Below are 24,197 nucleotides of genomic sequence, written 5' to 3'. Positions count from 1 at the left end.
ATGGAAGGCACAGGATTCTTTATCATTTAGAAAACACGAACTAGTCGTGGGATTGTGTTCCTCTGAAACATGGACAGGTTTAGATAGAAACAAATGAGTGAGGATATGTGAAAGGCAGAGCAGTGATGTAGTTTAGAAACATTCTGAGTAGAATATAGTGACGATGAGCGCAGAGCTTACCAGTGCCCTTTAAACCTGTCAGCTCAGTTCATAAACCACATGCAAGGGTGGTCAGTACAACATACAGAAAGGTAGGAAATGGCTCCTAAATCATATTGACGCAGCTTAAAGCTATTTAATGTTCACAGTTGCATAATGCTAAGCTAGTAAATGCAGTAGTTCAGGGTGATGGCCCTGCCTGGATTGGATGGCACTGGCGTCAAAAATGAAAGCTGACTGACCACCAAATAAAGACGCCAAATACCAAGACTTGAATCTAAAGAGTTCTTGTATGCGCCCTCCTCCCTGCTCATCAGGCAGATCTGTGTCCCAAGCATTTTAAAAGCCCTCACTCACTATTTGCAGTGAAAGGTCAGGTATATAAGCAAAGACTAGAAAAGTCAGGCAGTATTTGACGAGTAAAGGATACTGAACATCACAGTTAATCCCATTCTGCCACTGAGACACAGCACTAAGGTAATGTGTACACAAAGTGCATGCCTACAGTTTTTCAGGGCTCGTGTTTATCAGAAGTTTGAGCATGATATGATTAAAGAGCGTCATGATGTTGTTGTTTACTTGGAGAGAGTTGCCGACAGAATTCAGCGCAATCACAGATTCAGTGTGTTGAATGTGTGCCCTGTGTTCTTGTACTGGAGAGAATTTATCTGAAGCTCAGAGCTGAACCACAGCTTACTGTCCGGTAACACATCTATAAATGCCTACTTGCCCCACACACTCGTTTGTTCTTGTTGTCATGTCTTTTGATGTTTGTCATCCTCTCTCAGAAGTATCGGGGGATCGGCTTCATCGCTTTGATATCAGTGATTCTTTTTCATTCACATTTGGGGTTGAAGTCTTTATACATGTGTGCCCAATTTTCTTTGATAGGTTTTACATAAAAAGCATAGAGATCCAGTTTCAGACGGTGCATTTTTGTTAATTATTAAGTCGGTCTTCCATGCAGGCAAAATGATTTGGTTAGAAACCTCAAATCATGATGGAAAATCTGCCTACACAAGCCGTCATAGGCAGTTTGTTTTAAATGGGATGAACCCCACGGCCTGCCAAGGGCAGACCTTTCCATCTCCTTCTGTTTTGAAGGAGATAATGATTCTCTTTTACTTGGAATAGGATTGCATTTTCTATCTCTCTCATCCTGCGTTCCTCACTCACCTTTACCTTTCCATCGCCCTGTTCCGCTTCCCCCTCACCCCGCCTCCTCCCATCAGTCGGCCACTGCGGGTACTCCCTCCACAGTGGCGATGCTCTATCTATATAGTGCAAGCGAGGGATGAGAGACAAATCAAAACCACGTTATTTCCCCTTAGTCCCTCTCACCATGCCAGATTGAATTTGAGGCTTTTCATCTTTCTCATCTTTCTCTTTTCCCCGCCTCCCTTGGCGTCCACTCAGAATTACCTGGAACCGAACCGTCTCGCGACTTGATGACACACAAACGTTTATGCGCGTGAGGCCAGATAGTTGGCAGCCCTCGGCTCAGATTCTTTTGGTTCGTTTTAAATTTTGTACTTCAGTCTTGTGCGTTTTAAAAAAACGGTCAATACCAAAATCCGTGACACCTTGCCTTTTCCAGTGTCTTGTAAATCCTCATGCATGCAAATGTCCAGATTAGTTTTGCAGGCTTTAATGTCCAAAAATGTCTGATCTTTAAAAGAGAAATGTTGAAATCCCATAAGAATGCCTATTTTTATATTCTCCCAGCCTTCTTGGCTCATTCTATATGGGGTTTAAATCCTCTTGGTACTAAATAAGATTTATATAAATCAATTTTTATTTTATGATAAAACATATTTTTGGCTGCATTTCAGTGGTAAAAATTACTTAGTTGTCTGTCATATGCAAAGTGCATAGTTACAGTTGGTACCAAGCCATTTATAATGTTAATTATAGAGTGTATCACACTACAAAGCATCTGCATTTCTCAGGACATGGACATTTATTACAGGTCTGTCAGCTGCACATCCATGAAACGTGTGAAATTCCTCCACATCCCAACGGTGCACAATTACATTGAGATCTGGTGATTGGAAAACCAGCAGCTTGAACCAAACGATACAATGCAGGATTGATCCATGCTTCCACATGGGTTGGGCCAAATTACAATCCAAATATCGCAGTCAGAAATCAAGATTCATAAGACCAAAAATGTATTTCCTATTTTCTGTTGTACAATTTTGATGAGCCCATGTGAAGTGTAGCTTGAGTTTCCTGTTCTTAGATGACAGGAGTGTGCTCTTATATAGTTATAGCTCTTATACTTACTGTTAGTGTTGTCCTCATATATTTTCAGAGCTTTCTCTGTAATTGGTTCTATTGGAAAATCCCAGCAGATCAGCAGTTTTTGAAACACTCCACCAACCACCAAATTCAAAATCACTGACGTCTCCTTTCTTCCCTGATCTGGTGCCCATATTGAACTTGTTTAACAGGTAAACTTAATGATGTGGTGAGTCAGTACAACACGTGCATTTATACCTGTGGCTAACTTAGAAACACCAAGTATGCATGGTTTTGGATGAGACCTTGGGCACCATGTTATTTCTAATAAAGTTGATATCTTCAAAACTGGGAAATGATGTGTAGATATCACTGTAAACCAGAAGAAAAACATATACATTTGATTTTGGGCTGAACTGCTCCCTTAGGCCAGTAACACTTTCACTTTAGGCACATTAACAAATCTACAAATGTTATTTTTGACAACTGTCGTCGATTTTTACTGTATGAATTATTTTTGTGAAGCTGTCATTACTGAGTAGACGTGAGCACAGACATATTTAGAAGATTTATGGCCAGGGTGGTCTGATCTGAAAATCAAAACTGACAGACGCATTAGCATCGCCTGCTAATTAGACTGCACAGCAGTGTGTGTTGGAGGAATACGGCTGACAAAGTGAATTGAATGGAATTTGTTTTTGTACTTAGACAAAATGACTCTAATTCATTTACCCACAATTGGCCAATCCCCAAAATAAAAGTCTGCAATCATAAAATCATAAAGCATGGTGCGGTGCAGAAGTAGAAACTTGTAACTAACTGGTCTCGCGTGTCAATGTGATTCTCACTTGCTACATGAGCATGTGGGGGGCCGTGACACCTGGCTTCTGCTACCTGAGAAAAATGACTCTCATCTCCCTCTCGGTTGGACTTACTCCCACCCATCCTCCCTTCACCCCACCTTTTCATTTTCAATTATGGGTTGGAATATGAATCTTTAATAGGGTGATAATTGTGCTAGCATATTTGCTGTCACCCACCATTAGGCCAGATTAATTAGCCCATTTAGTTTAGCTTAAGAAAGTGTCTAGCTGAGGAATGGGGGCACTGATGGGAGGCGGGCAGAGAGTAGAATCAGCACAATCTGTTCTATATCATAGTGCCATCTTTTTCCTGCTTTCTTTCCGTCTCTTTGTGCTTCTGTGCCTTTCCCCCCTTTGCCACTTTAACTCTTTTTCTCATCTAACAAAGTCTGTTAGTCTGTTTCATCAGCTGCTCCCGTCTGCCCTGCTCTCAGCAATATTTTCTGTCGCTCTATGAGTTTTCAAGTGGTTGGTGGGGAAATTGATGGTGCAGTCGAGTGACACAGTTGAAACTTTCTGCAACTATTAATTCTGTAATTACCAGTATAGCCAGTGGTGTATTTTTCTTTCCAGCCAACCTAGTTTTCTAAAAGTGACATTTTCGGAGATGAAAAATATGTCAATTAGGCTGAAGTAGTTATGAAACTGATTTATCTGGTTGATAAAATTAAATTCAGTCAGTGATTACTGATTTCCACCTGTCCAAGGTGGAAATCAGCCTGCTTCTGGAAAGCTGAGATAGGTTTTCTGTTCTGTTCTACTTCTACTCATTTAATACACAGAAACACATTTTATGTTTAAGTAAATGAGCTCCCACTTGAACAAACTGATGCAAATGGGGGGGTTTTTTATCACGGTGATGGTGATGTTGCTTTGGGGCAAGGCCAAAACCTCTTTTTGTATGCATGAAAAACCCTGCTAGCAGCAATCAGAACACAGAATACATTCACAGAAAAACTGATGAAGATGGCATCGCGAATTGTTTCACGAATGGAGACCAAACAACATCTAAAAGAATAATAAATATTAGCTTTACAATTTTTAAGTGGCTAGAAGCCACTGTGACAGGGAAGCAGCTGAGGTGGTCTTTTGGCATCTGGTCCCTCTGGAGGTCTTTCAGCCACGTTCGACTGCGTGGAGATTCCAGAGTGGACCTCAAGCCCACAGAAGAGGTTTATATATATCTCATTTTAGTCTGTCACCTATCACCTTCAGGATCCCTCAGGAGGAACTGGAAAGTCTTGTCAGGGAGATGGACTCGTGCTTAGCTTTCACTTCAGCCTTTACACCTTTTCTTTTCATGTGATGTAAAAAGGTGGATTTTGAAATGAACATTAACTGTCCAACATCTCATTTTTTGTTTTGTTTTTTGGTCTTTTTTATATTTCAAAGTTTTGAAACTAAATTATTGAACTGTATCTGATATTTGTGTGTGGAGGTGATGTATACGTGTGATTTACTTATTGTCTGTGCCTGTCGAGTGACTGGATGAAGTTAGCTAGTAGCTAAATATGGAGATTACTGTTCTCAAAAACATTGGTGTCGCGGAAGAGACTGAACTGAATTTATGATAACTATGACCAAAAGAAATGAACATGATTCTGAGGAGCTTGCAAGAAACTATGACGAGAAAACATGAAACATGACCTGAACAGATTCACGAAATACCTGAAACCTGATGCGACGTGAAGGGAGGACAACAGACGCACCAACCCTGAACAGAAGAAGACAGAGAACTTAAATACACAGTGGAAACACCTGGGGAAACACAGCTGACACAAATGAACATGACGCTACAGGGGAAGTGAAACTAAACACACCGAACATGGAAACACTAGACCCTTCAAAATAACTCGGGAAACATGGAGAGACAAAGACACAACAACACGAGCTTGACAATGGAACATGGACCATTTGGCATAAAACACAAGACCAACAAGGCTGGAACGCTAGGAGAGGAAAATGGAAACAGGTTAGGGAGACGATGGCACGGGCATAACGAGACAGACTTCACAGAAGACAGGAAAAGACTGATAAACATGGAGACCTAGAAGAAGCATAAACCAGACTAAGACTCAACTAAGACACACTAAATAATAATACTGAAACTCAACTACAACCTTAGCTAAGAACAACACAGACCCAGCCCCTGACAGCTGGTCCTTTGGTGGGTTTAATCTCCTCACACTTTCTGCATGAAGAGAGGTGACGTAGTTTCAAATGCCTGCTTATTATTGGTCCACACAATTTTTTCTCTGGATGGAATCAGACACTCGTGAATCACCGCAAACTGAAAACTAATGAAAATTGTTTAAAAGAAAAAGGCAACCATAAACCGTATAAGCCAACATTTCAGTTGCATGCAACCATTTGATTCTATGTTAGCGTGAAAGTAATGCTTAACAGGGCTTTAATCGCACTCTCCACCTTGGGATAAGTTGTGGGTGTATATGTGGCAGCAGAGTGACTTGGCCATGTCACTAGCTGTATATCTCTCAGCAGGCAGTAGGAAATGAGGTCTAATCGGTGGGATATTAAAGTCACAATAGACTGCTCCTGCTATTAAGGCCTGTCAGCCCTGGCCTCCTCTCTCACCTTGATGTCGCTCAGTCTCTGAATATTTATATGTCTACATGAGGGGCTACTTACACAGTGAAATGTGTGCACGGTTCTCTGTGTGCGTGTGCGTGTGCGTTTGGTAAAGCATCAAGCTAGAAATTTATCATGGCCGTAGCTGCCCGAGCTCTTTGAATATGTTTACGTGTATCATTCTGTCTGTGCTCATGCAGTCCACCTTCCTGTCCTCCCCCAGGTGCAGCGGGTGCGAGGCTGCTCTCGGGTCAGAGCAAACCCGTGGCCATGGATGTGGATGAGGAAGAGAATATGAGTGAGTCGGCTCAGATTTTCTCATTTGTCCGTCTGTCTGTCCGTGTCCCTGTCTGTGCGGTACATTTAAATGTCTGCTTGTACTTTTGTTTCCCTTCTTTCTGTCTGCCTGCGTGTCTTCCCTTTTACGTCCCTCTGTCTTCCTCTGCTGTGTAATCAGTGTGGACACAGTTTGGTTGCTTACATAACGCAAGTGTTTTTTCTTGCGTCTAGTCCACATTTTTAAAGCGAATCATCTGACATGCCAGGACAAACCAAAACTGATGAAAATTAAAACAGATTTTTTTGTTTCAAAGCGCTGTTCGTACTCGTGTTGTGAATTATCCTCACCGAGGCACAAAGCAACACATTCACACGCAAAAAAATATCGCTAATGCCGCTGAAACTTTTTAGAGGACAGCTAATCATTAAATCTGAGGTGCTCCAGGCCACACTTCAGATTCTCTCTACCTCCATCTCTTGCTTTAGAAATTCCTTTCCGCTCCAGCTTGTTGAACTTTAATTAGACACTTTGGTTTGAACTCGGCAGCCGAGGCTCAGAAAGCACGGAGACACTTGACAGAGTTCGTTTCCACACACCTACAACCATTTTAAGCTCATATTCAAAGGTAGCTGCCATCCCTGTAGAGCCCTAACTTCCGATTCTAATGAACAGTGGTGTCATACTGGCTGTTTTTGCCCTGCAAAGAAGTATGTTATGTTGTTCCATCAAGTCAAATAAGCAGTTGCAAAACAGTCTTTGTTGTCTCCCACAGCCTCTGAAGCCCCTTTCTTACATTTTTACTGCCAATCAAAAGATGGATTTGAAGATAAAACAGCCCAAGCTCACAGATCCCCGTTTCGTTAATACAGAGGGAACACCAGAGGAAAGCATGAAAGAATTCCTAGCTTTTATGTGACAACCTTAGCAGCTCCCGAAATTCTTTAATCACATGAATCATCCCAAATCAAAACCTCAACAAACAAGTTACTCTTCGAGTGAAGCTGCAGTAAAAGACTGCAGTATTTGGTTCACGCAGCCCTCGCTGAGGATTTCGGCTCTGAAAGAATCGGGAATATGGGATTCTTTTTTTTTTTTCTTTGTGTAACTAATGGATGCTGATTACACAAACGCTGGCATGATAATGATCACAACTGCATGTGTGTGCCATATTTCAGTGCATGGCATCGTGGCTGTTGCTCCATCTATCCTGAAAAGTTATGATACTATAAAATGAATAGAATTAATACAGTGAATTGTATGTATTCAATAAATAATTTTAGAGTGGGGGGAAAGGGAGCTCTAGATTTTTCTATGTGCCACTTGTATGTGTGCAGCATGCCAGACTCCTTATTTTGGGTTTTTTTATGTTTTTAGTAGCTTTTTGGTCCATTCATACCATGAAACATAGCCAACGAGACTGGTTTTATTACTACTAAATGTTTGCATTTGTATCTTTGATGCAATTATTTTCATTGAAAACATCAGATTTTGCAAAGAAATTGCAAAGAAACTAAATAAGCCAAGCGCTGCACGCTGTACATTTTAAAATGTATTTAGTTTATATTATGTCCTGGTTGCTAAACCACTCGGCTAATGCAGCGGTATCTGTGGTGGTTAAAGATCAGCAGCACAGGCCGTACCTCACAGATTATCTCCATTCTAATAGGTTGTAGTTATTTTTGGCTACAGCTGTGCACAGTTGCCCACCTCCTTTAATTTGCCAAACATGAACATCAGTTTGCAGCATGCATGAACAAACCAAACAATATTGCATGTTTTCAGCTCATAAAATGAGGGATGTGCATTTTGTGTTCATGATCTTAGGAATATTTGTTTATTTATTTATTTTTTGGCCTTGAGACGTGTCAGTCGCAGTATGCAGATGGTACCGGCATGTCATTTTGCAACCTAAACACTGTGTTCTCTGACAAGCTCCATGGGGGGGATCTCAGAGGCGCAGGGTCTTATGAATGGCACCTCATTAGAAGCAGTTTTCAATTCAGATTGTCCTCATTTTAAATATGACAGTGATTCTTTAAAAAAAAATCTCATCTAAAAGGAATAAAGTGCATTTTAACCTCCCACCGTGTCACCAGTCAAGAATTTAGGATCCTGCAGTAGGTGGAGTCTTCTCCTTCTGCCTCTTTGATGTACTCTCCTGTTTGCCTGGTCCTCAGCTCCTCCCCCTGCACTACTCCCCCTGCACTCCCTCAACCCAACCTACTATCCCACTCATGCACACTGCGGCCTCTCTTTCTCCTGAGTACCGCAAGGAGTAACCTATCAAGCCTTTGCTGAAGGATGTTATAAATGAAAATTTTTGCCAATATTCCATCCACTTTGTTAACTGGATTCAGTGATATGTGTTCCCCAGAACGGTATATCTCACTGCTGTGGTTTAAAACTGAACACTGGAAGCATTTGTGGGTTTTCTACGTGAATTCAGTCGATTAAAAATTAATAGGAAAAAGGTCTGTTGGCGTGTGAGTGTGTTCCTGTTGAGTATCGATACGTGTGCTTGTATGTGTGTCTTTATGTTTGAGACCCGCAACGCTGTGAAACCAGAAAAATAGATCCTTTTTCTTAGTAGAACAATCTTAAACTTTAATTGTGAAAAAAGTAACGTTTTGATTTCCAATTTAAAGACTCCTTGATCAAAAAAATTGATAAAATGAAGCAATACTTTTATTCAGAAATTTGGCAAAGATACAGTTTTGAGCATTTTTCAAGGTAAAAACATGTACCGATGTTCTGCTATTTGTAGTTATATCATAGGTATATCTTTTTGGAGGTAGTTAAAAATTCAGCCTCTCTTGCAACTTGACACAGGAACACAAATCATTGGTTCAGTTCCAAAGAGTGATAAAGGAATCTATAAATTTTGCATTTACAAGATCCTGCAACGAAGGCGTTGTAAGTTACTCTTTCTGGGCACCGCAGGTTCAAGCAGCACCGACGTAAAGGAAAACCGAAACCTGGACAACGTGTCCTGCAAAGACGGGGTGGGAGTGGCTGAACAGCTCCCCAATGGCAGTGGCCTGGGCAGTCGAAAGCGACCGCTAGAAGAGGGAAACAATGGCCACACGCATTCCAAGTTCCGGGCTAAGAAGCGCAAGAAAACGCCGGGCCCGGTCCTGCCCAAGAACGCTCTGATGCAGCTGAATGAAATCAAACCAGGTCTACAGTACAAACTGCTGTCTCAGACAGGCCCGGTGCATGCGCCAGTGTTTGTCATGACCGTGGAGGTCAATGGACAGATGTTTGAAGGCATGGGCCCAACAAAGAAGAAGGCTAAGCTAAACGCAGCTGAGAAAGCGCTGCGTTCCTTCGTCCAGTTCCCCAACGCTTCAGAGGCGCATCTGGCCATGGGCCGAACGCTGACAGTGAACACAGACTTTACATCTGATCAAGCTGACTTCCCCGACATGCTCTTCAACGGCTTTGAGACGCCAGCCGCGCCGGAAGAATCCTTCTATCTGGGCTCCAACGGTAGCAGCTCCCTAAATTCACTAGGGGAGTATCCACTGCCCACACCACCTGGCAGTATCCTTGTCCAGCCCCCACTGCCCCCTCCATCTGCATTCAGCTCGCCCTCCAGTGGCAAAAACCCAGTCATGATCCTCAATGAGCTTAGGCCGGGTCTCAAATATGACTTTGTCTCAGAGAGCGGTGAGAGTCACGCCAAGAATTTTGTGATGTCAGTAACAGTGGATTCACAGACATTTGAAGGATCAGGGCGCAACAAGAAGCTGGCTAAAGCCCGGGCAGCGCAAGCCGCTCTGTCTGCACTGTTCAACATGCAGCTAGACCAGACACCATCTCGACAACCCATACCAAGAGAGGGATTGCAGCTTCACCTACCCCAGGTAAGAGGTTTCTTTTTTGAATTCAAACAGCCAAAGAAACACATCATCTAAGGATTTTCTGATTGCATCATGCCTTTAGGCTCTTCATTATACATCTGCAACAGACTTGTTATTAATACCCTTATTATTAAAAAAAACGTGTGCATTATCATATCTCATCATAAAAATATCAGATGCACCAGTGGGTATCAGTTACACAGGACTGTTTTATAATGCATAAGGATAAACAATGGACTCGTGCTTCCTCACATACTGTTCCACTTAATGCTTGCATAGGTCATGAGTTACATTGTGGGGCGATCAATATAAAGTCTTGATTTTGAGAAATTGCAGATAAGAACATGTTTATTGCTGGAAGAATTCAGAAAATTCTGCACTGTTTTTAATTCCAGGGAGCGATAGCTGATCCTAGATCTTTTCCATTTCATTACTTGCCTTTGAGGGAATCCAACTCCATATCAGGCCAAATTTGTCTTTGTTAAGTCAGTTGTTGTCAATTGTACGTAGCTTTAAAACTCTAATTAAAATTGCAGAAGTGGGAAAGACAGAAGTCTAATCACTTAATCAAATCTGAGACTGGTTTTGGAAGCAGACGGACGTGTAAAGTTTCAAAAAATCTGCTTTTCTTCCAACACTACATATTGGCCAAAGATCCTTGAATTAAAGGCTGTTAATAAAATAACTTGACTAGTGAACTCATTCCACTGTAGCTTGTTGAGTTCGAATTGATCCGCCTGTCAAGCTCTTGTTGTTCTGCGAGGTTATCGTTGAAATCTCATTCACACCAGGTTAGCAGAGACTAAAGGAAGGCGGTACCTTTAGATGCCGCTGTAGAGGTGACTGGCAGTGTGTGAAGAGAGATAACACAGGCAGCAAAGCTAATCAGCACGACACACTGTCAACAGTCCCCTCCCCGAAGCCTCCTCCCTTTTCTTTACTCGCGCTCTCCACATGTCAACTGTTTCGTTCAGCAAGCAGCCCGTTTTAACGATAGCGTCCCCACTAATTGCTCTATTAATTCTCTGTCGCTTGATATTTAATTTCTGCAGCCTGTTTCCATCTGCCATGGTATAATGGGTCATGTGCCGCTGCATAGAAACTCCAACCAAATCAAAAAAAATAATGACAATTTTTTTTTTTTTAGAAATGATTCAGTATGCAACAAAGAAAATATTAGACAGTAGCTTATTACCAAACCATTCTGGACATGTTTTGGTGAAACGCAGAGGAAAGATGTGTATTTTTTACACCCCTAGAGAATAAAAGTCATAGATGACCTTGGCGTTCGGAAAAAGTCAAATGGTCTGGCTACGAGCGGGTGACTCTGAAGTAGCAGGGAAGTAAAATTGGGACTAATTTTCTTAATTTGCGATCACCCAGGCGTCATCTCTCCTCATGCTCGTTGTCATTTTCCATCACATTAGTGATGAATAAAGAGCAGCTAGGGGAGCCGCGTCCATGAACAGAAGACTTGTGAAGTTGTCACATAACTTGGACTCGATTTTTAAACCTTTGTGGGGTGTCGCCGAGCATCTGTTGCTCAGGTTTGCTTGTTTGCTTTGCTCTTCTTCTTTTTTTGCCGTGTGATTCACTGTCACGAGGGAGATGGTAAATTATAGCTGTCAGACAGAACTCAAACAGCGTTGCTTGAAAGATGGTTAGGTATACCTCAGGGGGTCAGCCTAGTTTCACTTGTTGCTGTTTCAACGCTCCGAGTGCTGTTTGAAGCCAAAGCTAACACTGTGACAGGTACACAGTGCTCTAGGGGAGGATAACATCAGACATGCTTTGTAAGCTGACATATCTGACACAAGCTCGTGTTTGTGTGTCTGCATGTGTGCATGGCTTCCTGTTGTTCTGTCTGCCTTTGTGTGTGTGTGTGTGTGTGTGTGTGTGTGTAATTCCAGGTTCTGGCTGATGCGGTCTCTCGCCTTGTTGTGGATAAGTTCAGTGAGCTGACAGACAACTTTACGTCCCCGCATGCACGGCGAAAAGTGCTGGCAGGCGTCGTCATGACAACAGGTAAGAGTGGAGGAAGAGATTATTGGCACGTTTGTGCACAGCAAAGGCAGTTTCAGAGCATCATCAGAGGGAATTTTGTGGTTATAAGCCCAGAAAAAGCAGCTGACAACAAATACAGCTGAAGGCATATTTACTGGATGCTGGATGCTCATAGTAAGCATGTTTTTTTTTTAAAAAAAAACCCTGTGAGCCAGAAGGTTCAGGCTTCAAAGTGCTCTAAATGCTCGCTTACGGTTTTTCTGTCTCACTTAGAGACGATATCCCTAATGTGGTCATCTCAAACACCAACCTCAAGCTGTGAGAACAGAAACTCCACCCGCCTGCTGTTTAAAAGCTACATTTACAGATGAAAGTTAGCTTAAAGAGAAGAGGGCGGAGTCAATATACCTTCTTTCAGACCAGGATAGAGGAGCTGCAAAAATGCCAAGGAAATATGGAAAGGCTGTATTTTGAACAGTGATTCATATGAAGCTGCTCTGTTAGAGTAAAAGCATAATAATGAGCGTGGTAGGTCCTGGTTAAGATTTTATATTTGTATAGCCTTATAATGTGTCCTTGATTATATATTTTTAATCATATGTGACAACTTTAATAAGTTTGACATCCGCTGTTTTGTATCAGCCTTCAACCAGCCAGGCAGTACTTCAAATATTTAATGTAGTTCAGTAAAAGTATTTAAGAATCATATTAATAATCTAATAATATCATAAAAATGCAAATTTAACATCCATTTGTTACTATTTTAAAAACAAGATTCCACAAAGCTAGGCAACACTGCTGATAGTTTTTGCCATCTGAAGCAAAATCGTCCTTTAAAACACAAAATACAAGACTGCATATTCCCAGACGCACTCTCCTGTAGCACGCATTACAACAGACGCTGCCCACCTGACACCACACTCGCACAGTCTGTAATTTTGATTTGCTTATTTATTTCTTGCCTCAAAGCATAAGCCGACCGCAGCCGAGTGAATATGTCAGTTTTATTTATGTTCTTCTTTTATTGGAATTTGAGCTGTGAGTATGTACCGAATGGTGGTTGTTTATTTATTTATGGGGTTGATCCCCAACAATTTTAATTTGTTTAAATCTATACAAAAAAATTATACTGTATTGGGCTAATTATTTTCATGTTTTTATATTAATGTCTGCGTTATTAATTTGGAGCATTTAATAAATTTTAATTTCATTTTATTTATGGTCTTCTTGAACTTTAGGAGAAAGATTTTAGTTATCATGATATATAGCAATAGCGACTGATATGAAAAAAAATCATTAAAAATTGCCCCACCTGTATAATAACTATATAATAAAAATATTCAGTTAATGTATATGTGTGATGGTTGTGCATAAAAAAAACTGCCATTTAGCTGTCTGGCCTCCACCTTTACTGTTTTATCTCTTGCTGCTTTTGTAACAGTGTTGTCGGATGCTGGAGGGAGCTGCTTTCAGCTGGAAACAAAACTGCGTCCATGAGTTATTCAGTACCAAAAAGCAGACACAGTCCCTGAAACGCTGTGGAACATTTAGCAGCTGTATTAGGTAGATAATTCACTCAAGGTGACAGACAGCAAAAACAGCTAAAAGAGGTTGAATTCTGGTAGCCTTGATTCAAAAGAAATGGGAATCTTATCCATAACTGAATTTGTGAAACAGGGTATGAAAACCAGGCTCAAGTCCAACATTTTTTATGTTTTATGTTTCTTCAAATTTCAAAAGATTAACATGCAAAAAAAAATTCATGTATCCATCTTTTTATTTTCTATGAATTTCTTACTTAAAGAAGTGAAACTGTGTCCATTCTTTGAATTATTACGGTTTAGTAACGACACAGATGCAGAAGTAGTCACTTCTAGCACATTCAGAAATGATTTAACTTCTAATAAAAAAACTCCACCAGGTTTACAAGAAACCGTCGATCAAACGCAGTTCACACATCGTTATCACCGCAGGCCAAAGACAGGAAGGTTCAGCATCATCCCCTGGGGTGCGTTGCTGCTCAGCTGAGGGGGGTTCCCCTCATTGCCGAAAGGCTTGATGAGGATTTGGGGCACTTTTTATTTCATGCATCAGAAACAGTTCGATAAACTAACCCATTTTTTAGACATAGATTTGCGAGATATTTGGAGACAGTGAAGTTAAGATAGCAAACACTGGAAATACTGGAAAGCTAAATTGTTCATTATTGCATCACTGTTTTCATGCGCAGCTGGGATTCTCAGCTTTTCGCATGCCGCGCCACGTTGACATGTTATCCTGACTACACGGTCCTTTCTGCCTCACTCTCAAACTACAATTCCCCACCAATTACTGCTTCAATTACACGTCTTTCCATGCCGTCACTTTGCCTATAGCATAAAGACAGTGACAAGGACATTAAACCTAATTAAGCTCATCATGTGGTTGCTACAGTAACAACTTATAAGCTAGTGTGTAGATGTTTGCAGTGTGACTTATTGAGGGCATAAGAACAGAATTTATAGTGTTTGCATTAGGAGCACGAGCCCTAATACGGCTCTGTCCTCCAAACAGGCACAGATGTGAAGGAAGCACAGGTCATTTGTGTCTCCACGGGAACCAAATGCATCAACGGTGAGTACATGAGTGACCGCGGCCTGGCACTCAATGACTGCCACGCTGAGATAATTGCCCGACGCTCGCTCATCAGGTACCTCTACACTCAGCTGGAGTTCTTCCTCAGGTCAGTGGATGGTGTCAATCTGTTTATTTTTTTTTGATAATCTAATTAAATCCTGCAGCTCTCTGTTCTTCTTCTAGACTTTGAATGTCCGTTTTAAATACAGGTTTTGTGACATTTGTCTGCCTCTGTTTCAATTTCTCATCGATCTGTGGTTATAGCAACAACAAGGAGGACTACCACAAATCAATATTTGTGCTGTGTGACAAGGGAGGCTACAGGTTAAAGGATAACGTTCAGTTCCACCTCTACATCAGCACCTCTCCCTGTGGAGATGCCAGGATTTTCTCTCCACACGAGGCCGGAGTGGAAGGTACGCAGCCCTCGCGTCTCCTCCCCAGCTCAGCTCTTTTAGTTTAGTCTCGTCCAGCTTAGTATTCAGTGTTGACAACAGGTTTTTGTTTTTTTAATTTAATTAAATTTGTACGTTTTCCTCTCGTGCTTCATTTCAATTAATTAGAATTTTACTCCACTGTCCAAATACACATTACAGACACATTTAAACAAGGCAGTAGTAATTATAGCTTTTTGTCATTCTCTGTCTGCCGCTATCAGTCTCTCTGCCGCCCAGCACACCCACACTGTCTGTCTGATTAACCTCCCTCTTACTCCTGTCAGAGAGTCTTCCGTTGCACATGGCAGGCTGAATAAAAAACAGCCAGATTCAATTAGTCACTGAATAGATGGCGCCTGCTGGTGGAACAGCACAAAACTTTGATAACATAATAATAAATAACGGGTCACGCTGGATGGGAGCCGTTTTTACTGCCGGTAGAATAACTGACTGTGCCAAAAATCACTCCTGTTTACTATACAGTCCATTATATACTTAAGTTTCGCAATTGTATGTGTCAGAATTCTCAATGAGGAAGTCTGTCCACCATTAAGTGCTCACAAAAAACTCTACAGCTGAATAAAAAATTAATGTACATGCCAAGGATGCAACTTTTTTAAGCTGCAGTGCAAAAACACTGAATTAAATACATATGGTGGATCGGTAGTGTAACAGATTTCCACCAAAACTTCTGTTTTTGCATGTTGAGGAGGTAGATTTTTGTATATATTAGCATAGAAATGGGGAAAGTAATTTTTTTGGCATTTGAGGTTTTATGTAACTTTTTTTTAATAACTTTTTCACAAAAACACAACAACAACAGACAAAACTTCTGTTTTAAAGTGTGTGAGTCAAAACCTTGACTCACACTTTAAGAGTGTAAACAGGCAAATGCTTTATTCATCCCAACGGATGGGATGTATAAAGCTGCCAAAGCATGCAAAACTTTGTTCAATAAAACACATTTAAAATCACAGAAGAAGAAGGTAGCTTAAAAAGTTCAATGTTACACTAAAGATGGAACTCGGCTAACAGCAAATGCAAAAAATGGTAAATGGCCTGCATTTGCTTAGTCCCTAAGGACCCCAAAGCACTTCACACTACATTCAGTCATCCACCCATTCACACACACATTCACACACTGGTGTTGGCTAGCTACATTGTAGCCACAGCTGCCCTGGGGTGCACTGACAGAGGCAAAAAAACAGCGATTCAGTAAATCTAGAAACTGTGGTAAAGATTTTCCGTATCAGTCACTGTGGGAGTGGAGCTCTAACTGGTTTTACACAAACCAGTTGTATATGCAGAGGACGGCCTGGATCCGTTAATTATCCACATCCCATCACAGCCATGCTCAGTTGGATAAGCGCTACATCAGCTGATGGAGGAAAGTTTTTCATTTTCCCGAAAATGTCAAAACTTTTAGGTTAACACACAAAAACAGATTTAATTTATTCATGATAATTTATTCATATTTTCTATAAATGCCTGCTATGGCTGAATCGATCCACCTGTAACACGTCTGGGATTAAACCAATTGTCAGTCGCAACTAGAGCCATCGTTTCTTTTCACGGCTCAGATTAATCTTCCTCCCAAAAAGTCCCGGAGCCAGCAATGTTCATACTGTGGTCCAGGAAGTGTGAGCGAGGCAGCATCTCACTACAGCAGACCGTGAAGCACATCAGACTACACCCACAGTGTTCCCCCTGGGTCTACTCAGCAAGTTGTTCATCTTATTGTCCAAACACCTCTCTTTCCCCATGATCATCCCTGAAACTGTTCTGCAGCCCAGTCGTTTCCTTGGTAGCTCCTCTGGGATTTCAGGTGCAAACAGCTCGTGGAGATTTACATTAACAAGAGTCTAATATAAAGAAAGAAACACAAGTAGGCTTGCAAAACTCGACTTGACAAGACTTGATAAAGGAAAAGTTTGCATTAAATCATGAAAATAAAAGAAATTCAAAGCAAAAGAGAGCTACTGCAACAGGTTCCCACTCCACAGTGTTTCCTCATTTTTCCTGCTTTTTAACTGAAGAAAAGTAGAATGACACCAAGAAACAGATTCACCCACACATTCACTTTCTTTAATGTTTCCTGATCAAACAAACTGTATCACTCTATCACCAACAGATTTAATGTTCCAAACATCAAACGAGTGTCACATAAAACTATATAAAAGAGTAAATTAAACTCACACTCCTCTCTTCCTTTATGTGCTTCTGCTTATGTGCCACCCAGACCAAGGAGACAGACATCCTAACCGGAAAGCGCGGGGTCAGCTGAGGACCAAAATCGAGTCCGGGGAGGGCACCATCCCTGTAAGGTCCAGCAACACCATCCAGACCTGGGACGGTGTTCTTCAAGGGGAGCGATTACTCACCATGTCCTGCAGTGACAAGATTGCGAGGTATTTTGGGATAAATTGAGTTGAGTTGTCGTCCTTAGAAATATTCAGAAACTCTGTTTGTAAGTACAAAGTACAAACCGGGGAGCCTCTCACGAATAAAACAGATAAAACAATATAAATAAACCAAAATATCAAAGTACACTTTAAAGAAGATTTTTTTCTTTTTTTGTCACAATTAAATATGTTAACTTCTATTTGTGTAACTTTTAGAGCAAATGTGAAATCAGTTTTCTCAGTTCCATGAACTGGAACTGCGACTAGTACTACACTGGTTTCTGGCATGAAGGAGGCTGGAAGCTGAAGGTTTAAGTCAACACCATCAGAAATGTAAAAAACAGATGCTTCTACACGTCTGTACAAACCTACAAGTCTCCTGTTATACAGTATATGTGATTCCAGGTCACTAAAGATGATGAATTATATTAATAGAAACAATTCCATACATCGTGGACATATTGACAGAAATGTCAATATCAATAGAGTCATGCTCCTGCAGGCTTTGTATTACCCGTTGGGTTTTCTCCCATTCTTAGACCAATATGATGATTGAATTGCTTTCTGTGTGTTATTAGAAACCTTTAGTTTAGCGAAGGCTACATAAAGCAACACGTCATCCTTCAGCCCTGACCAGATGTGTTACATGAGACTCTTTTCAGGTGTTTTATTTTCCACTGCTTCAATCGACTGTACAGCGCTTTATCTTTGCTTTGTCCATCCACCATGCCATTTCAAGCCTTCCCGGGGTGTCAGGGACAGCTAAATTGATATACTGCCCCCGGGTCTATCTTTGCAGACACATCATAGCGTCTTTAGTCTGTGTCCGTGTTCAAGGCAACACTCTGCCTCTCTTGTGATGAACGGTGAAGCTTCTCCATAACTCCTCTCGTGAGCCCTCCTCCTCTTCCTCTCGCTTTCTGTGCCCCGGATCATAATATTTTGCCCGAATGGACCGAGTGATTGAATGCTGAGTGTGTATTTGAGGAGGGACATGTCTACTGACTAGCAAATGCTGTTTGCACTACGTGAGCTGCCCTTTCACTGTGTGATTTACATTTTATGTGGTGGTCCATCGTGGAGGGATCCGAGTCAGTAGAGGGCAAAATAAGGTGGACGTTTTTAAGTCTGACTAAATTTTTAAAGTTGACACGAGTTACAGATCAGTGCTGAAATCAAGAAGCAGAAAAAAATGCATGTAAGCAATTAAGGTATGAGTATCTTTCTTCCACTGTGAGAAACTATTATGCACGACTTGCGGCGCGACCTCCTCATGACACGGCTATTAGCCGTGTCAGAAATCCTCCACCCACCTGCCTCTGTCCCTGCGTGAGTGATAGTTAGCAACAGGGCTGCCGTTCAATGCAGCTACTGACGAGCAGGCTTTGCCCCGTGCCCCCAGTGCTCCCTCGTTACACATTGTTTTCACTCCTCTCATTTTCCTCTGATTACACGGCGTCATTATGAACGAGCCATTCTCTGCCTGGTGTCTGTCCTTTGAATGAGTTCATTAGCATAAAGGCAAATTGTTCTCTCAGTTTTCCTCTTTTCTTTTGTTATTGCTGTAGCAGCTCATCACGTGTGCTTTCTGACCTATTCTGACCCTGTTCTCATTTGAGTGTGTACAATCTGAGTGTGTGTAGTCGCACAAAGCACGGTATTGGGGGGAGAAAAAAAAGCGATAAAGAAATACAGTGATGTTTGACAGGAATGAAATTGAATGCCTCTCACAACATAACTCTGTGTGAGCTCGCTTGATTGTTGTGGCTTTTTACCCCATGTGTGTATGTGTGTCCTTCAGAGGGTATACAGGTGTATATGTGTCACCATGTTGCTGTGATGAAACAGCGTGAGTGTGCGTGTGTGTGTTGCAGCAGTTTGTGTATGGCACAGAATATTATAAAGCTGTTTGACTGGGCTGAATGTGTGAACGTGTGCTTTACTGCTCGCAGCTACAGTGAATTTAGATATTTTATTTTGCCCTCCCGCCGTTCCACACACGCCTTCTCACAAACGCGCACACAGAATATTGCATACGGAAACAATGGACCCTCTGCATAGCCTGCGGTCTTTTGCATGTGTGCATATTATTCTTGATTGTTTTGGGTTCACATTGGTAATTTCACAGACTCTCAAACAGTCTGCCTGAAGTAAAAGGGAGAATGAGAAGAGCTAGCCAACCCTCATTTTGTAATGTTCTCCTAAAGACAAAGGGTAGTGATACTCACGGTTTTTCTCTCAACATCAGCGAATGCAACGGGAACACCATCACCAGTGATGAAGTTGTCCAATTAAGTAGCAGCATCACTTTTGTAACCAACACTTTAGTTCATTAGGGCTTTTTGTGCCTTGTAGCTGTGTTGTCAAAAACCTTCAGTATCACGAGTAGGGATGGGTATTGATAAGATTTTCACGATTCCGATTCCATTTTCGATTCTGTTTAACGATTCGATCCTTTATCCATTCTCTTATCGATTCTTTTTAAAAAAGGAGAACACTAAGGTCGAATAGCTTAGAACTTTGTTTCATATCTTCTCTTTGAACAAGACAGAAATTTAGGAGTAACATTGCCTTACAAACCCAACAGTGAGATTTTAATAGATCCAACCTACGGCTCTTCAATGGGGTGTCACAGGGTCCCCAGGAAAAAAAATTGTAAATGTAAAATAATAAAATAAATATTCTTCTGTAGCAATTACACAAGAATATCCAGTAATGTCCCTGCCTACAATTAAACACATTCACTTACTGAAAATCATCTGCTGTGGCAAATGGGTGCAAACCTTTGACCACAAACTGAGTCACTGCTCGGTGACATTCGTCTATCGTGGCCTGAAAGGAGACGCTAACAGTAGACTGCAGCGAGAACTGCCAGCATCTGAGCCAGACTCTGTCTCTCTCATCATGGTCACCTAAATGCACAGTAATGGCAGGTTTTGTAATAAGGCAGATCGCGCTAACATAATATGGACTGTTAGTTGATTATTTACCTGCCGCATTAACGGGAGAGGACGTGCAAACGTTACCGCTGCTGCTGGGTTGAGATTCACGAGTCCGGAGCGGAATTAAAAACACGACATTCATTTAAGGTCATCGTGTGTTTTGTGAGCAAATGCTTTTGCATATTCGTAGTGTTTCCTCCCTTAAATGAAATATCTACTTTGCAAGTATTGCAAGTTGCCCTGTTGTCATCCGTTCTCGAAAAGTATAACCAAACTTTTGAGCGTTTGAGCCGCCATGTTTCCTGCCAGGTAAATGACGCTCCGCAACGTGGTGACGTCATTCGGGGAAACTGGAATCGATAAGGGAATGGTTTGCAAAAATGGCAAACAATTCCAAGGAATTGAAACAGTGGGAACCGGTTCTCAACAAGAACCGGTTTTCGATACCCATCCCTAATCACGAGTCATCATTGTAACTGATGTAACTGATGATGGTGTTCCTGCAACACTATCACAGTATAGATGCTTTGTTTTGACTATAAATATAGACTATTGGTCCCACCCTTATTATCATATTATTGGACGTAATTACTGCTACGCCTCATCTCACAAACATCCTGTTAGTGACCTCGACTGGACTCTAGAAGATACATTAAAGGTGTTTTTGATGCTGCTGGAGAGCACAACACAAACAAAATTATGTTGACAAAATTATTGTGACTGTGTGCAATGAACGTTCGGTCTCAATGCCTTTGAAATGTTTGCTTCGAAGGCTGAGACCAGGTCTGCAACCACTCTCAGCCATCTGCAGAGTGACTTTGATGCATCAGGACAGCAATAAAATGGCGAAAAGACATTTCAGTGTGATATAAGTTTGAGACTGAATTGGGTCAAAGTGGCAGTTACAGAGATTAACTGTGATAAATATGTGTAAATTTCAACTCTGTTGCCGTTTCTTGCAAAGCTGCTGTCGTGTACATACACACAAATTCACCTTAAAAGCTTTCGTTCAGAATCTCATAGATCTGACATGTTGCGCACAAGTCGTGCCTGTCACTGCAGACGCTTCGGTGCATTAGTAATCTGTCTCTGTTTAAAAACTGGATTAGAGATTATGGTTTGCAGTTTTATACAAACCATCACCAATCTGTCTGTTTGCAGATAGGTTGCCTCCCACCAGGTTGCACTGTGCAGTCGAGTCCAGAGGTTGAGGGTATTGCATGCAACTATTTGCTATCGGTCACTGTTCATAAACTAATTAAATACAGTGACCGGGCAATCACTAAATATTCCTAGTAACGAGGTTGCTTCCCTGATTTTCCTGTGGTGTGACTGAAACATGGACACCAGTGTTATTTAGTACTGGATTTAATTTCTCTGTCTTAAAAATGAGCTTTTCATTCATCTAAATAGTTTTAGTGATTAAACCTTAACAGGAATATTTTGAGGCCAAAAAGACAAACCAGTTGCTTTGCTGCTTCAACATTACCAAATAGTTTTGGAGCATTAGACCTCATCAAACGTACCAAAGCAGTGAGTGAAAGTAGAAGTAACCTGTCAGTGAAAAGAGCCTTTTTCTTTGATTAAACATTTCAAATGTTGCAGATGTATGTCTTTGAATTCGGTGGGTTTGGAGCCGAATGCCATGTGCACGGTCTGGAAAGCAGGTCATCACTGGGTTTTGAGCTTTCGATGGGATTTGTTGACAGATAAAATGCACTGTATAAGATGCCAGCAGCCTTCAGCACCACCTTTCTCTAACATTTCCCACATCTGTTATTTTTCTTCATTTTTCTCGCTCTCGCTTTTTCTTTGCCTTCACACCCTAACTGACTCTTTCTCCATCTACCCAGAGAGAGAGAGTTAGAGAAGTTTCTCTCTCTCTCTGGCTCTCTGACTCCTTATGTATTTGTCTTTCTGCGAGGAGGGCAGGCACTGCTTCACAGAGCATGTAAATAGGAGAGTGACTGGGGAAAGATGGCTAATGGCACAGCATGGAAATAAACAGAAGTTTGGGTAAAATGGAATTGGATACCTCACACTGTAGATAGCTGTAGGATAGGACTCAGTGTTCATGTACTAATATGCAGTATTAACTCTGTTTTTGTGTGTATTCCAGTCAGCCTGTGAACATTACAGCGATGTGCTGCCTGTACACTGAAATCCTAAAACTGCCTCAATGATACATTGAAGTTGTTGTGAAGCTCGTGTGCTTTTCTCTCTGCAGGTGGAACGTGGTGGGCATCCAGGGCTCCTTGATGAGCTACTTCACAGAGCCAATCTACTTCTCCAGCATCATCCTGGGCAGCCTTTACCATGCAGACCACCTCTCCAGGGCCATGTACCAGCGCATCGCAGATATCGAAGACCTGCCCCAGCAGTTCACCCTCAACAGGCCTCTTCTCAGCGGTAAGAGCCCTCGCCTTCTTTGATGTAGATGAGGTGGGAAAGTAAGAAAAGTGCATCATCAAGTTTCCTTCTGCAGATCTCTGCTGTTATAGATCAGTCATCACGATTTCACGGGTTGAGAGGATCACTGTGTTAATCTTTACCAATCGACCCGCAGCTGTCTAAATATCAAAGAGGAAGATTTTAATCGTAAGCAGTAAACACATTAATTCACCCCGCTGGTCAGTCAGCCCCACAGGAACAGGAAGACAGTTATTGCTTTTCTCCTTTTGTTGGATCTGAGCTGACATTTACCGAGTTCCTGTGGAATTTGAATAGCTTTATCATTTTGTGTAAATTTTCAGCATTGGCTTGACCTTTTAAAAAGGCCATATAGACCAGGACTCCTGGAGTGTTTTCTTCTCTCTCTCTCTTTTCAACTTTCTATTTTTAGATGCAGAGCATGCAGTCTTTGTATTTTGGTTGTTTTTTGTAAGACAATGCTGTGTTTGAGGAAAGATGAGTCTGCTTTCCATTTGCATTTCTGCTCCACTTAATATTCTTTTTCATTTAAAATATTGTATATAAAGCCATTTGCAAGAAGTCATAAATTATTATGTAAATGTTTGGCTCCAGCCCTGCTTATTTACAGTTGCTTTGAAGCTTATAAAGGAGTATTAGGGTCGCATTAAGAAAAAAAAATGTATTGTTAATTTTGAGAAAAAAGGTGGAAATGCGGAGAGTTCCTGCTGCTGCTATACTCTCTACAAAACGCCTTGTGTAGGCGAGTTTTTGTGTTTTTCTGATATAACATACATCCTTTTTATTGCATGAGGGCGTACCTGTCGGTATCCCTGCATTTGTTCATTCCCCGCTGTTTCATTTTGCAGACGTTTGGCCAACTCTTACAAGTTTGTGTGGTTTTTTTCCTTCTGATTCAGCTTTCTGCGCCATCTTTTCAATGTCCTTGAACTCATTATCTCGCTCTGTTTATGTGCTAAGAGAGAAATTATTTCCTTGTTACTAAAACTGATTCTAAAGTACGATTTCAATAACTCATCTGCACAAAGCCTTTGGCCGTAGCAGCGTCGTAGAAGCTCCTTCTTCCCACATAAATGCAGTTTCCAGTGACAGCAGTGGGCTCCTTTTGAAACACTGGGTCTTTAATTTCGGACTGAAGTAGACAAAAGACGCACAAACCCCAAAGTTTTTATTTCAGACAGTGAACCACAGTCGCTGCTAACATTGTTACGTAACTCATATAATTTGGCAAATGTGGAGCTGCTATGAGAGCATGACCAGCTTACAGACGATGTTTATTTATAAGAGACATTTATTGGTTTGAAAAAATAAATCTTTAACTAGATTTCAAAAGTTTAATCCATTCATTGCTCTTTTTCTTGCAATTTTTTA

General features: G+C 41.3%; 1 protein-coding gene across 2 annotated transcripts in view; it reads left to right on the top strand.

Annotated features, from left to right (window-relative positions):
- Positions 1 to 24,197, top strand: part of adarb1b (adenosine deaminase RNA specific B1b) — a 120,421-nt gene that overhangs the window by 89,313 nt on the left and 6,911 nt on the right. For both annotated transcript variants that reach the window (XM_006793681.2, XM_006793680.3), the window contains 7 exons: positions 6,076 to 6,150; positions 9,073 to 9,998; positions 11,906 to 12,020; positions 14,553 to 14,721; positions 14,880 to 15,031; positions 17,292 to 17,460; positions 22,624 to 22,805. In XM_006793681.2, the coding sequence (XP_006793744.1) occupies positions 6,123 to 6,150; positions 9,073 to 9,998; positions 11,906 to 12,020; positions 14,553 to 14,721; positions 14,880 to 15,031; positions 17,292 to 17,460; positions 22,624 to 22,805 (1,741 nt within the window). In that variant the 5' untranslated portion in view covers positions 6,076 to 6,122. The remainder of the gene's footprint in view (positions 1 to 6,075; positions 6,151 to 9,072; positions 9,999 to 11,905; positions 12,021 to 14,552; positions 14,722 to 14,879; positions 15,032 to 17,291; positions 17,461 to 22,623; positions 22,806 to 24,197) is intronic.

This window comes from Neolamprologus brichardi, chromosome 16 (assembly GCF_056152115.1).
Source record: "Neolamprologus brichardi isolate AB-2024 chromosome 16, ASM5615211v1, whole genome shotgun sequence".
NCBI classification, from domain to species: domain Eukaryota; kingdom Metazoa; phylum Chordata; class Actinopteri; order Cichliformes; family Cichlidae; genus Neolamprologus; species Neolamprologus brichardi.
Note: the sequence above shows the minus strand (reverse complement) of the source record. Positions and strands in the feature narration are given on the sequence as shown.